At 43.7% G+C, this 14,935-nt stretch overlaps 1 protein-coding gene across 5 annotated transcripts in view; it reads right to left on the bottom strand.

The window, feature by feature from the left end:
• LOC135547261 (high affinity cGMP-specific 3',5'-cyclic phosphodiesterase 9A-like) overlaps nt 1-14,935 on the bottom strand; it is a 41,623-nt gene that overhangs the window by 288 nt on the left and 26,400 nt on the right. For 3 of the 5 annotated variants that reach the window (XM_064976071.1, XM_064976074.1, XM_064976075.1), the window contains 10 exons: nt 13,997-14,071; nt 13,730-13,816; nt 13,471-13,575; nt 12,710-12,792; nt 12,417-12,573; nt 12,185-12,298; nt 11,854-11,958; nt 483-611; nt 270-365; nt 87-144 (listed from right to left, as the gene is read on the bottom strand). In XM_064976071.1, coding sequence (XP_064832143.1) covers nt 97-144; nt 270-365; nt 483-611; nt 11,854-11,958; nt 12,185-12,298; nt 12,417-12,573; nt 12,710-12,792; nt 13,471-13,575; nt 13,730-13,816; nt 13,997-14,071 — 999 coding nt within the window. In that variant the 3' untranslated portion in view covers nt 87-96. Of the gene's footprint in view, nt 1-86; nt 145-269; nt 366-482; nt 612-11,853; nt 11,959-12,184; nt 12,299-12,416; nt 12,574-12,709; nt 12,793-13,470; nt 13,576-13,729; nt 13,817-13,996; nt 14,072-14,148; nt 14,224-14,935 lie in introns of all 5 variants that reach the window. The other 2 variants (XM_064976072.1, XM_064976073.1) reach the window with 2 other exon arrangements.

The following is a 14,935-nucleotide window of genomic DNA, read 5'->3' as shown; positions in this document are numbered from 1 at the left end:
CACGCATTCATTTCATCTACACCGCACCAGAGCCATACAGTATAGAGAAAGACTTTGCTCAATGCAGCCAGTTTAAAAACACCTACCTTTGTGCTTTCATTTCTTCTTCCCCATAGTCAAGTTCTCACTTTTCTTTTTCTGCACCTAAAGTAGAAACATTCACAGGACTGTTAGTCACCGCTGTTACACATAAGAACATAAAAACATGTCCTTTTTAAATAAAAAAAATACAAATTAAAAACACATGTACACACACAAATACCTCTGACCTCATTCATGGCATCGTCAATCTGCTTGAGCTCTTCGTATCTGTCTCGCGACTCTCTCAGAGGCTGGACCATCACATCCTCAATCTGAGGGAACAGCTGAGACACAACAGAGAGAGAGAAAGGAGGCAGGCTTTACCATCATCATCATCATCATCATCACAGTCCTATCACTCCAACATTCTCTTTTTATAGTCCCATCCATCCATGGCTCACCTTCATGACGGTCTCAAACATGGGGATGAGGACAAACTTGATGAAACCGATCTGAGCGGTGGGTTTGGTGACCTTCTCTCTGTCCATGAAGGGGGCCACGGGCAGACCCTCTGCCTTCTCCCTGTCACTCTGTGGAAAGGGTGGAGAAGAGAGAGAAAGATGTCAGTGCAATCCATAATTCTTTATACAAATGGTAAATAGTGTATCTATAGTACTTTCAAAGTATTCACAGCCCTTTACTTTCCCCACATTTTGTTGTGTTACAGCTTGAATTTAAAATGGATGAAATCAAGGTTGTGTGTCACTGGCATACCAACAATATCCGATAAGTTCACATTTTTACAAATTCATTAAAAATGAAAAGCTGAAATGTCTTGAGTAAATAAGTATTCATCCACTTTGTTATGGCAAGCCTAAATAAGTTCAGGAGTAAAAATGTGCTTCACAAGTCATATAATAAGTTGCATGGACTCACTCTGTGTACAATATATACAGTGCCTTGCGAAAGTATTCGGCCCCCTTGAACTTTGCGACCTTTTGCCACATTTCAGGCTTCAAACATAAAGATATAAAACTGTATTTTTTTGTGAAGAATCAACAACAAGTGGGACACAATCATGAAGTGCAACGACATTTATTGGATATTTCAAACTTTTTTAACAAATCAAAAACTGAAAAATTGGGCGTGCAAAATTATTCAGCACCCTTAAGTTTATACTTTGTAGCCCCACCTTTTGCTGCGATTACAGCTGTAAGTCGCTTGGGGTATGTCTCTATCAGTTTTGCACATCGAGAGACTGAAATTTTTTCCCATTCCTCCTTGCAAAACAGCTCGAGCTCAGTGAGGTTGGATGGAGAGCATTTGTGAACAGCAGTTTTCAGTTATTTCCACAGATTCTCGATTGGATTCAGGTCTGGACTTTGACTTGGCCATTCTAACACCTGGATATGTTTATTTTTGAACCATTCCATTGTAGATTTTGCTTTATGTTTTGGATCATTGTCTTGTTGGAAGACAAATCTCCGTCCCAGTCTCAGGTCTTTTGCAGACTCCATCAGATTTTCTTCCAGAATGGTCCTGTATTTGGCTCCATCCATCTTCCCATCAATTTTAACCATCTTCCCTGTCCCTGCTGAAGAAAAGCAGGCCCAAACCATGATGCTTCCACCACCATGTTTGACAGTGGGGATGGTGTGGTCAAGGTGATGAGCTGTGTTGTTTTTACGCCAAACATAACGTTTTGCATTGTTGCCAAAAAGTTCAATTTTGGTTTCATCTGACCAGAGCACCTTCTTCCACATGTTTGGTGTGTCTCCCAGGTGGCTTGTGGCAAACTTTAAACAACACTTTTTATGGATATCTTTAAGAAATTGCTTTCTTCTTGCCACTCTTCCATAAAGGCCAGATTTGTGCAATATACGACTGATTGTTGTCCTATGGACAGAGTCTCGAACCTCTGCTGTAGATCTCTGCAGTTCATCCAGAGTGATCATGGGCCTCTTGGCTGCATCTCTGATCAGTCTTCTCCTTGTATGAGCTGAAAGTTTAGAGGGACGGCCAGGTCTTGGTAGATTTGCAGTGGTCTGATACTCCTTCCATTTCAATATTATCGCTTGCACAGTGCTCCTTGGGATGTTTAAAGCTTGGGATATGTTTTTGTATCCAAATCCGGCTTTAAGCTTCTTCACAACAGTATCTCGGACCTGCCTGGTGTGTTCCTTGTTCTTCATGATGCTCTCTGCGCTTTTAACGGACCTCTGAGACTATCACAGTGCAGGTGCATTTATAAGGAGACTTGATTACACACAGGTGGATTGTATTTATCATCATTAGTCATTTAGGTCAACATTGGATCATTCAGAGATCCTCACTGAACTTCTGGAGAGAGTTTGCTGCACTGAAAGTAAAGGGGCTGAATAATTTTGCACGCCCAATTTTTCAGTTTTTGATTTGTTAAAAAAGTTTGAAATATCCAATAAATGTCGTTCCACTTCATGATTGTGTCCCACTTGTTGTTGATTCTTCACAAAAAAATACATTTTTTTTTTCTTTAAAGCCTGAAATGTGGCAAAAGGTCGCAAAGTTCAAGGGGGCCGAATGCAAGGCACTGTACATACATATATTTTAATGACTACCTCACCTCTGTATCCCACACATACAGATAATTGTAAGCTTCCTCAGTCGAGCAGTGCATTTCAAACACAGATTTAACCACAAAGCACAAGGATGTTTTCAGAGGCAAAGAAGGGCACCCATTGGTAGATGGGTAAAAATAAAAAAGCAGACATTGAATATCCCTTTGAACATGGTGAACTTAGTCATTACACTTTGGATGGTGTATCAATACACTCAGTCACTACAAAGATACAGGCGTCCTTCCTGTCTCAGTTGCATGGCATTGGCATTCTCTCAAACAGCTTCATGATGTAGTCACCTGGAATGCATTTCAATTAACAGGTGTGCCTTGTTAAAAGTTAATTTGTGGAATTTCTTTCCTTCTGAATGTGTTTGAGTCAATCCGTTGTGTTGTGATAAGGTACAGTAGGGTTGGTATACAGAAGATAGCCCTATTTGGTAAAATACCAAGTCTATATTATGGCAAGAACAGCTCACATAAGATAAGAGAAACGACAGTACCTCATTACTTTCAGTTAGTCAATGCGGAAAATTTCAAGAACTTTGAAAGTTTCTTCAACTGCAGTTTCAAAAACCATCAAGCGCTATGATTAAACTGTCTCTCATGAGGACCACCACAGGAAAGGAAGATCCAGAGTTACCTCTGCTGCAGAGGATAAGTTCATTAGAGTTAACGGCACCTCTGATTGCAGCCCAAATAAAGGCTTCACAGAGTTCAAGTAACAGACACATCTCAACATCAACTGTTCAGAGGAGACTGCGTGAATCAGGCCTTCATGGTCAAATTGCTGCAAAGAAACCACTACTAAAGGACACCAAATATAAGAATAGACTTGCTTGGGACAAGAAACATGAGCAATGGACATTAGACCGGTGGAAATCTGTCCTTTGGTCAGATGAGTCAGAATTGGAGATTTTGGGTTCCAACCGCCGTATCTTTGTGAGACGCAGAGTAGGTGAACGTATGATCTCAGCATGTGTGGTTCCCACCGTGAAGCATGGAGGAGGAGGTGTGATGGTGCTTTGCTGGTGACACTGTCTGTGATTTATTTAGAATTCAAGGCACACTTAACCAGCATGTCTACCACAGCATTCTGCAGCGATACGCCATCCCAGCTGTTTTGAGCTTATCATTTGTTTTTCAACAGGACAATGATGCAAAACACACCTCCAGGCTGTGTAAGGGCTATTTGACCAATGAGAGTGATTGAGTGCTGCATCAGATGACCTGGCCTCCACAATTACCCAACCTCAATCCAATTGAGATGGTTTGGGATGAGGTGGACTGCAGAGTGAAGGAAAAGCAGCCAACAAGTGCTCAGCATATGTGGGAACTCCTTCAAGACTGTTGGTAAAGCATTCCTTTGAGAGAAAGCCAAGAGTGCGCAAAGGTGTCATCCAGGCAAAGGGTAGCTACTTTGAAGAATCTAAAATGAAATATATTTAGATTTGTTTAACACTTTTTTGCTTACTACATGATTCCATATGTGTTATTTCATATATATATATATATATATATATATATATATATATAGGAATGTTTGAAAAACAGTTGGCGCTGAATCCAGACCTTAACCCCTTTCTCTCCAATATTCTCCTAATTCTGAGATACTTGGATGACATTTTCGTGTTTTCGTGAACTATGCAGGCACCCAGGACAAACTTTTGTAATTCCATGCTTATCTAAACTCTATGAATGAACACCTTCATTTCACCATTAACTATGACCTATCACAAATCAGTTTTCTTGATGTGATGGTTATTAAGGACAAAACCTCCCTCTCCACAGATCTCTATACGAAACCTACGGACAGGAACACCCTCAGAGGTGACAGCTTTCATCCACCTCCACTTATTAAAAGTCTCCCTATATGTCAATTCAGTCGTATCAGAAGAAAATGCCACTCTGATGCCTCTTATCAGAACCAGACCACGGACCTCACGCAAAGGTTTAAGGAAATACAGTACAAAGACAATTGGGTAAAACATGCCAATGATCAGTTTGAAGGACACAGTTAGAAAGCCTTCAAACAAAAGTTTTAAAAAAGCAGAATGTTTCCCATCATGCTTCACCCAATACTCACCGATACTGAAACATTGGGGAAGGCATTTAAGGACATTATCAGGAAGGACTGGTACAGGATTGATACTGACCCACAATTGAAACCCATTTTTAAATATCCCCACATACGGTCTATAAAAAGACGCACACACGTGAGAGACATCGTGGTTAAATCTGATTACCCACCAGAGAAAAGGGAAACTTTCCGGAGGGTAATTACAAATGTGGCCAATGAGCTCAATGCAGCTTCACGTACAAAATGCAACTCATTTACCCACCAACCGCACGGGACAAAGATTTAAGTTAAAAGGGCCTGATTATCTGCATATCCACCAATGTTATTTACATGTTGGAAATGTCCTTGTGGTCTGTCTTACATAATAGGGGAAACCCGTAGAAGCATTAAGACACGAATCAGTGAGCACCGCAGCATTATACGGACAGGTGAGACAAGAAATATGGGTTCTGTTAATTTTGTACTGGACATCCTATTAGTTCTCTGAGATACATTGGAATAGAAATTGTCAAGATGTTATGCAGGGGAGGGGACATTGAGAGGAAACTTCTTCAAAGGGATTCTTTCTGGATCCACAGTCTCCTCTTGGCCTTAACAAGGAATTTGACTTCAAACCGTTTTTATAGTTTCAATATGTCCAAATTGTTTTATTTTTATTGTTTTAATCCTAATTGAATATTGTATGTGTATGTATATTATTGTAAATATTGATCACATTCCTTGTGTATGTATCACACCCTGCTCTGTTTTACCTGTCTTGTGCTTGTCTCCATCCCCCACCAGGTGTCTCCCATTTGTCCCCATTATCCCCTGTGTATTTCTACCTGTGTTTTCTGTTTCTGTTGCCAGTTCGTCTTGTCCCATCAAGTATTACCAGCGTGTTTTCCCGGTTTCGAGTCTTTCTAGTTATTGTTTTCTAGTCTTCCCGGTTCTGACCATTCTGCCTGCCTACCGTTCTGTACCTCATTGACTCTGCCCTGGACTACTGACCTCGGCCTGCCCTGACCCTGAGTCTGCCTACCATTCTGTACCTCATTGACTCTGCCCTGGACTACTGACCTCGGCCTGCCCTGACCCTGAGTCTGCCTACCATTCTGTACCTCTTTGACTCTGCCCTGGATTACTGACCTCGGCCTGCCCTGACCCTGAGTCTGCCTACCATTCTGTACCTCTTTGACTCTGCCCTGGACTACTGACCTCGGCCTGCCCTGACCCTGAGTCTGCCTACCATTCTGTACCTCTTTGACTCTGCCCTGGACTACTGACCTCGGCCTGCCCTGACCCTGAGTCTGCCTACCATTCTGTACCTCATTGACTCTGCCCTGGACTACTGACCTCGGCCTGCCCTGACCCTGAGTCTGCCTACCATTCTGTACCTCTTTGACTCTGCCCTGGACTACTGACCTCGGCCTGCCCTGACCCTGAGTCTGCCTACCATTCTGTACCTCTTTGACTCTGCCCTGGATTACTGACCTCGGCCTGCCCTGACCCTGAGTCTGCCTACCATTCTGTACCTCTTTGACTCTGCCCTGGATTACTGACCTCGGCCTGCCCTGACCCTGAGTCTGCCTACCATTCTGTACCTCTTTGACTCTGCCCTGGACTACTGACCTCTGCCTGCCCTGACCCTGAGTCTGCCTGCCGTTCTGTACCTCATTGACTCTGCCCTGGACTACTGACCTCGGCCTGCCCTGACCCTGAGTCTGCCTACCGTTCTGTACCTCTTTGACTCTGCCCTGGACTACTGACCTCGGCCTGCCCTGACCCTGAGTCTGCCTACCATTCTGTACCTCTTTGACTCTGCCCTGGACTACTGACCTCGGCCTGCCCTGACCCTGAGTCTGCCTACCATTCTGTACCTCTTTGACTCTGCCCTGGACTACTGACCTCGGCCTGCCCTGACCCTGAGTCTGCCTACCATTCTGTACCTCTTTGACTCTGCCCTGGACTACTGACCTCGGCCTGCCCTGACCCTGAGTCTGCCTACCATTCTGTACCTCTTTGACTCTGCCCTGGATTACTGACCTCTGCCTGCCCTCGACCTGCCCTGCCCTGGCCTGGCCTGTCCCCTTGTATAATAAATATCATGAGAACTGTACTCACTTTTTATAGCTACTGTTTACAGGCCTCCTGGGCCATATACAGCGTTCCTCACTGAGTTCCCTGAATTCCTATCGGACCTTGTAGTCATAGCAGATAATATTCTAATCTTTGGTGACTTTAATATTCACATGGAAAAGTCCACAGACCCACTCCAAAAGGCTTTCGGAGCCATCATCGACTCAGTAGGTTTTGTCCAACATGTCTCTGGACCCACTCACTGTCACACGCTGGACCTAGTTTTGTCCCATGGAATAAATGTTGTGGATCTTAATGTTCTTCCTCATAATCCTGGACTATCGGACCACCATTTTATTACGTTTGCAATTGCAACAAATAATCTGCTCAGACCCCAACCAAGGAACATCAAAAGTTGTGCTATAAATTCACAGACAACACAAAGATTCTTTGATGTCCTTCCAGATTCCCTCTGTCTACCCAATGACGCCAGAGGACAAAAATCAGTTAACCACCTAACTGAGGAACTCAATTTAACCTTGCGCAATACCCTAGATGCAGTTGCACCCCTAAAAACTAAAAACATTTCTCATAAGAAACTAGCTCCCTGGTACACAGAAAATACCCGAGCTCTGAAGCAAGCTTCCAGAAAATTGGAACGGAAATGGCGCCACACCAAACTGGAAGTCTTCCGACTAGCTTGGAAAGACAGTACCGTGCAGTACTGAAGAGCCCTTACTGCTGCTCGATCATCATATTTTTCTAACTTAATTGAGGAAAATAAGAACAATCTGAAATTCCTTTTTGATACTGTCGCAAAACAAACTAAAAAGCAGCATTCCCCAAGAGAGGATGACTTTCACTTTAGCAGTGATAAATTCATGAACTTCTTTGAGGAAAAAATTATGATTATTAGAAAGCAAATTACAGACTCCTCTTTAAATCTGTGTATTCCTTCAAAGCTCAGTTGTCCTGAGTCTGCACTTCTCTGCCAGGACCTAGGATCAAGAGAGACGCTCAAGTGTTTTAGTACTATATCTCTTGACACAATGATGAAAATAATCATGGCCTCTAAACCTTCAAGCTGCATACTGGACCCTATTCCAACTAAACTACTGAAAGAGCTGCTTCCTGTGCTTGGCCCTCCTATGTTGAACATAATAAACGGCTCTCTATCCACCGGATGTGTACCAAACTCACTAAAAGTGGCAGTAATAAAGCCTCTCTTGAAAAAGCCAAACCTTGACCCAGAAAATATAAAAAACTAATCGGCCTATATCGAATATTCCATTCCTCTCAAAAATCTTAGAAAAGGCTGTTGCGCAGCAACTCACTGCCTTCCAGAAGACAAACAATGTATACGAAATGCTTCAGTCTGGTTTTAGACCCCATCATAGCACTGAGACGGCACTTGTGAAGGTGGTAAATGACATTTTAATGGCATTGGACCGAGGCTCTGCATCTGTCCTCGTGCTCCTAGACCTTAGTGCTGCTTTTGATACCATCGATCGCCACATTCTTTTGGAGAGATTGGAAACCCAAATTGGTCTACACGGACAAGTTCTGGCCTGGTTTAGATCTTATCTGTCGGAAATATATCAGTTTGTCTCTGTGAATGGTTTGTCCTCTGACAAATCAACTGTAAATGTTGGTGTTCCTCAAGGTTCCGTTTTAGGACCACTATTGTTTTCACTATATATTTTACCTCTTGGGGATGTTATTCGAAAACATAATGTTAACTTTCACTGCTATGCGGATGACACACAGCTGTACATTTCAATGAAACATGGTGAAGCTCCAAAATTGCCCTTGCTAGAAGCATGTGTTTCAGACATAAGGAAGTGGATGGCTGCAAACTTTCTACTTTTAAACTCGGACAAAACAGAGATGCTTGTTCTAGGTCCCAAGAAACAAAGAGATCTTCTGTTGAATCTGACAATTAATCTTAATGATTGTACAGTCGTCTCAAATAAAACTGTGAAGGACCTCGGCGTTACTGTGGACCCTGATCTCTCTTTTGAAGAACATATCAAGACCATTTCAAAGACAGCTTTTTTCCATCTGCGTAACATTGCAAAAATCCGAAACTTTCTGTCGAAAAATGATGCAGAAAAATTAATCCATGCTTTTGTCACTTCTAGGTTAGACTACTGCAATGCTCTACTTTCCGGCTACCCGGATAAAGCACTAAATAAACTTCAGTTAGTGCTAAATACGGCTGCTAGAATCCTGACTAGAACCAAAGAATTTGATCATATTACTCTAGTGCTAGCCTTCCTACACTGGCTTCCTGTCAAAGCAAGGGCTGATTTCAAGGTTTTACTGCTAACCTACAAAGCATTACATGGGCTTGCTCCTACCTATCTCTCTGATTTGGTCCTGCCGTACATACCTACACGTACGCTACGGTCACAAGACGCAGGCCTCCTAATTGTCCCTAGAATTTCTAAGCAAACAGCTGGAGGCAGGGCTTTCTCCTATAGAGCACCATTTTTATGGAACGGTCTGCCTACCCATGTCAGAGACGCAAACTCGGTCTCAACCTTTAAGTCTTTACTGAATACTCATCTCTTCAGTGGGTCATATGATTGAGTGTAGTCTGGCCCAGGAGTGGGAAGGTAAACGGAAAGGCTCTGGAGCAACGAACTGCCCTTGCTGTCTCTGCCTGGCCGGTTCCCCTCTTTCCACTGGGATTCTCTGCCTCTAACCCTATTACAGGGGCTGAGTCACTGGCTTACTGGGGCTCTCTCATGCCGTCCCTGGAAGGGGTGCGTCACCTGAGTGGGTTGATTCACTGATGTGGTCATCCTGTCTGGGTTGGCGCCCCCCCTTGGGTTGTGCCATGGTGGAGTTCTTTGTGGGCTATACTCAGCTTTGTCTCAGGATGGTAAGTTGGTGGTTGAAGATATCCCTTTAGTGGTGTGGGGGCTGTGCTTTGGCAAAGTGGGTGGGGTTATATCCTTCCTGTTTGGCCCTGCCCGGGGGTGTCCTCGGATGGGGCCACAGTGTCTCCTGACCCCTCCTGTCTCAGCCTCCAGTATTTATGCTGCAGTAGTTTATGTGTCGGGGGGCTGGGGTCAGTTTGTTATATCTGAAGTACTTCTCCTGTCCAATTTGGTGTCCTGTGTGAATCTAAGTGTGCGTTCTCTAATTCTCTCCTTCTCTCTCTCTTTCTCTCTCTCGGAGGACCTGAGCCCTAGGACCATGCCCCAGGACTACCTGACATGATGACTCCTTGCTGTCCACAGTCCACCTGGCCGTGCTGCTGCTCCAGTTTCAACTGTTCTGCCTTATTATTATTCGACCATGCTGGTCATTTATGAACATTTGAACATCTTGGCCATGTTCTGTTATAATCTCTACCCGGCACAGCCAGAAGAGGACTGGCCACCCCACATAGCCTGGTTCCTCTCTAGGTTTCTTCCTAGGTTTTGGCCTTTCTAGGGAGTTTTTCCTAACCACCGTGCTTCTACACCTGCATTGCTTGCTGTTTGGGGTTTTAGGCTGGGTTTCTGTACAGCACTTTGAGATATCAGCTGATGTACGAAGGGCTATATAAATAAATTTGATTTGATTTACTCTCCGCCTCCTCCTCTGCATCTGGGTCATATCCTGAGTCGTGATAGTGTGATCATATATTTTGATACTGTCACACCCTGACCATAGTTTGCTTTGTATGTTTCTATGTTTTGGTTGGTCAGGGTGTGATCTGAGTGGGCATTCTATGTTGGATGTCTTGTTTGTCTATTTCTATGTCTGGCCTGATATGGTTCTCAATCAGAGGCAGGTGTTAGTCATTGTCTCTGATTGGGAACCACATTTAGGTAGCCTGGGTTTCACTGTGTGTTTGTTGGTGATTGTTCCTGTCTCTGTGTTTTCACCAGATAGGACTGTTTAGGTTTTCACACATTTATTGTTTTTGTTAGTTATTTCATGTCGAGTTCCTTTATTAAAGAACATGAATAACCACCACGCTGCATTTTGGTCCGCTTCTCTTTCACCAGAGGAAAACATTTACAGATGCATTCAATGTGTTATACATTATTTTTTATTTTTTTACCTAATGTTTCAGGAAGTGATGTCACCGAGCACTGCCCCTATATATAGGACCTTCTACACCCACTTGGGATGTTGATGCCTGATGAGGACCAAAGGGTCGAAACGTAGTTATAAATAAATATCACCAGGGAGCAAGATCAGCAGTGAGCAGCGTTTTACATTTCTGTTTGGCTACAACTCCAGCACCTGTGGAAAGTACCTGGATGTGCGCATGTTCTTCAGCTTTTGGACTTTAAAACAGTGAAAGAATTTAATGGCCGTGATAGGAGAAAACAGAGGATGGATCAACAATATTGTTGTTACTAAACAAAGTGAACCTAAATGACAGAGTGAAAAAAGGAAAGCCAAATATACACTGGAGTTGCTTATCAAGACGAAATTGGACGTTCTTGAGTGGCCTAGTTACAGTTTGGACTTAAATTGTCTGGAAAATCTGTGGCAAGACCTGAAAATGTTTGTCTAGCAATGATCAACAACCGACTTGACAGAGCTTAAAGAATAAAACAAATAATAAATGTTGTACAATCCAGGTGTGCAAAGCTCAGAAAGACTCTAAAGGTGATTCTAACATGTATTGTCTCAGGGGGTTGAATACTATATTAGTGTTTTTTTTACTTTTCATACTTATTTTACAAATGTTAGAAACATGACAATTCAATCAATTGTAATCCCACTTTGCAACACAACAAAATGTTTAAAAAGTCGAGGGATATACCTGAAGGCACTGTATACTGTATGTCAAAATACAATGTTTCAGGAAATGTGTTGTTCCATTTTCACACAGACTAATGTATCAATTTGAGATTAAATCACATTCAGTGACAGTACAGAATGTCACCTTCTATTTGAGTGTATTTTTCATATATCTAGTCCCCCCATTTGAAGATGTCATAAGTATTTGGACAAATTTCACCTCAAATGAAACATTCATCTCAAATCCAAAATGCTGGAGTATAGAGCCAAATTAAAAATGTTAGAACTACTGTTGAAATACATGCATAGGTAGATAAGTGTACAATATAGATAGGGATTCACATACCTGCATGAAGTACTCCTCCAACAGACAGTCCGCCCAGGGCTCAGCCACCTCCATGGGTCGCACCTCGTTAGAAATGTCACAGCACTTAATGAGCACCATCTTCAGCTGGGCGGGCCAAAGGTCACACAGTGCAGAATTCAGTATAGGGAAGGGGTCTACTAGATTTTTTCACATAGATAGCAGCACAAAGGACTAACAAACATACATAGTGAAGTTGTAAATATAGCATTACTGCATCGGGCAGTAGGACAAATACACTGCACAAACTGTAAGGGACTGGAAAATACGCATTCTATGGTAGGGACAAATACATAGTCATGTGTATCCTTACACAAGTGACATGCTCTTCATCAGTGAAGTCAAAGCTGTCCACTTTATGCTTGAAGGAGTCCAGTATCTCGCCATGTCGTGCCATGTCTGTGGCCAGTATCAGTGTGATGATTCCCTAAGACAGAAATAGGCGGTTAGATCAGAATATAGACTAGACTACTGCTATAGTAGTACACACACACACACACACACACACACACACACACACACACACACACACACACACACCCTACCTGGCGTATCTGTTTGAAGGCCTCTGGGTCGAAGGTGGAGAAGATGTTGCAGTCGGGCTGGGAGAAGATCTGGAAGGCTACGGCACAGTGGTGATTCTCCAGAGGGGAGATGTCATTGTAGCGTACTGCCAGCTCCGTCCGTGCATTTATCTGGTACCTGAGAGACAGAGAGGGAGACTTGGTCTCACAGGGGCTTGCTTGTTGAATGGAACCTGGACTATATCGAACTAGGATAGACAGATGGCAGTGGTAGAGTAAGAGAGAGAGAGAGCGAGAATAAAAGCATGGATTACATGTTGTTGTATCCGGGGTGATCCAGATCGTGGCACACTGCAGCTGTCATCAGAATCAGAATGTCCACCTGGGTGAACGTCTCCTGGAAGACACACAATTCACAATTATTATTATTATTATAAGTGGCACAACTAATGGGCCATCTGTGTTAGCATGTGTGTGTGTATGTGTGTGTGTGCAGGCATGTGTGTGTACGCATCATGCAACTATGCACACGTAGGTACATGCATGTTTGTGTAAGTGAGTGTGTGGTGTGTGAAAGAGTGTGTGTTTGTGAGATCTCATTAGCACATCATTAACATGGGCGTCTTGTAATCGGCCATTATAGGCTTTGATTAATAAACCTGTCATGAATGGTTGTCCATGACAACAGGGTTCGAGATGATGTCTAAGGGAGCGTCTCCAAGGGAGTAGAATTTATCTCTCAGACACCTCTCAGCTTTTCTCTCCCTCCCCCTCGCCCCTCCTCTTCAAGTACAAACATCATTCTTCCTCACCAACCCCTCATTCTCATCCCTACAGTATTAGTGCTGCCCTTTTATAGAGCTGAGGTATTACTGTAGTATATTACTGTGGTATTACTGTTGTATTACTGTAGTATTATTACTGTGGTATTGCCGTCTGTGTTACCTTTGGTATTACCTTTGGTATTACTGTCTAAGAGATTGTCTCCAAGGGAGTAGAATTTATCTTTCAGACACATCTCTCAGCTTCTCTCTAGTATTACTGTGGTATTACTGTGGTATTACTGCGGTATTACCTGTAGGCTGCAGAGGCAGATCATGCTGTACATCATCTGGGTGACACAAAAACAGTGACGGAAGTTATGAAAGGGATTCATCCTGTAGTTGTCATGGATACAAAGCTGCAGGGAGGGAGGGGGGGGATGAGAGAAAGAGGGAAGAATGAGTGAATGTGTGAGACCACCAGACAGCGACAACAAACCTACCACTCGTAACATGAAACAAGTGGAGCAGCAGCAGATTCTGAAAAGGTGTAGATATCTCTAGCCGTCTTACAAGCCACCGCTTCAGTGTGATGGGGTTCATGTTGAAGTCCTTGACCAGGTCCAAGTCGTGGTACATGTGCTCCAGGCAGCTCAGCATCTGGTCACATGAAGCAAGGAGGAGGAGTGAGACCGAAGGTGAGCGATACTTTGTTGCGGTTGACCACATATGGTCAACAGTTATATATGGTTGTAGTTGATCCTCTATGGTCAACAACTCTATGGTTGAGTTGAGTGTTTATGGAAGTTGAACCTCTAGGGCCCAACCCCCTATCCTCACCTCATTAGGCTCCCACTGCCACACATCAAAGGTGGGTTGTCTGAGAGCTTCCACTGTCTCCTGAGACAGGTGGTACTACACACACACACACGCATGCAGATAGAGAACAGAAGGGGCGGAGAGAGAAGAACAAAGTGAAGTCAGCATCTTACCTCGTTGGACTCCCACAGCCAGAGGCCAAAGGCAGGCTTTCTGAGGGCATCTATGGTCTGCTGCGAGAGCATGTACTGCAGGCGACAGAGCTCCCAGTTAACCCTGTTTTTCTCCGCTGGCTGTGGGCTCACCTCTACACACACACACACACACACCTGGGCATACCTGACTACAGGTTTAACCTCAGTTAGTTTCACCCTGTATTTCTTTAAGTGAGGCAGCTTGCCACTAGGTCCTTTGCACTCCGCCTACCAATGAAATCTAGGGGAAACACAGGCATATCTAAGATGGGTACACCTAACTAGGGACATGCTGTCAGAGACGGAAATGAAAGCGAGACATCTCACAGGGTAATTTGTTTCTGGTAGGGCGGGACGGGTAAGCGTGGGTGGGGGGAATAAGTAGACCAGAGATGGCTGTTGTTGGGCAGCTTCCCATTGAAAGCAATTTTGTCTGTGTAAGTGGGCGTTCCCTCTATCGTATGAGCACGCCAGATATTACAGAGGAACTGTGAGCTCACACGGGAAATCATGCTCACGCAAGAGAGGGAACGCCCACTTACACAGACAGGAACCGGGACCATTTTATGAATGGAAATGATCTGTGATGCTGTGTCTGATAATAGCAGGTGCATCTCTCACACTCTTTTAATTTGAATGCCATTTAGCAGATGCTTTTATCCAAAGTCATGTGTGCATACATTTTTTTTACGTATGGGTGTTTCCAGGAATCGAACCCACTATCCTGATGTTTCAAGAACCATGATCTACCAACTGCGCTACGGAG

The sequence above is a fragment of the Oncorhynchus masou genome, chromosome 10 (assembly GCF_036934945.1).
Source record: "Oncorhynchus masou masou isolate Uvic2021 chromosome 10, UVic_Omas_1.1, whole genome shotgun sequence".
Lineage (NCBI taxonomy): Eukaryota > Metazoa > Chordata > Actinopteri > Salmoniformes > Salmonidae > Oncorhynchus > Oncorhynchus masou.
This window is presented reverse-complemented; position numbering and strand designations above follow the sequence as displayed.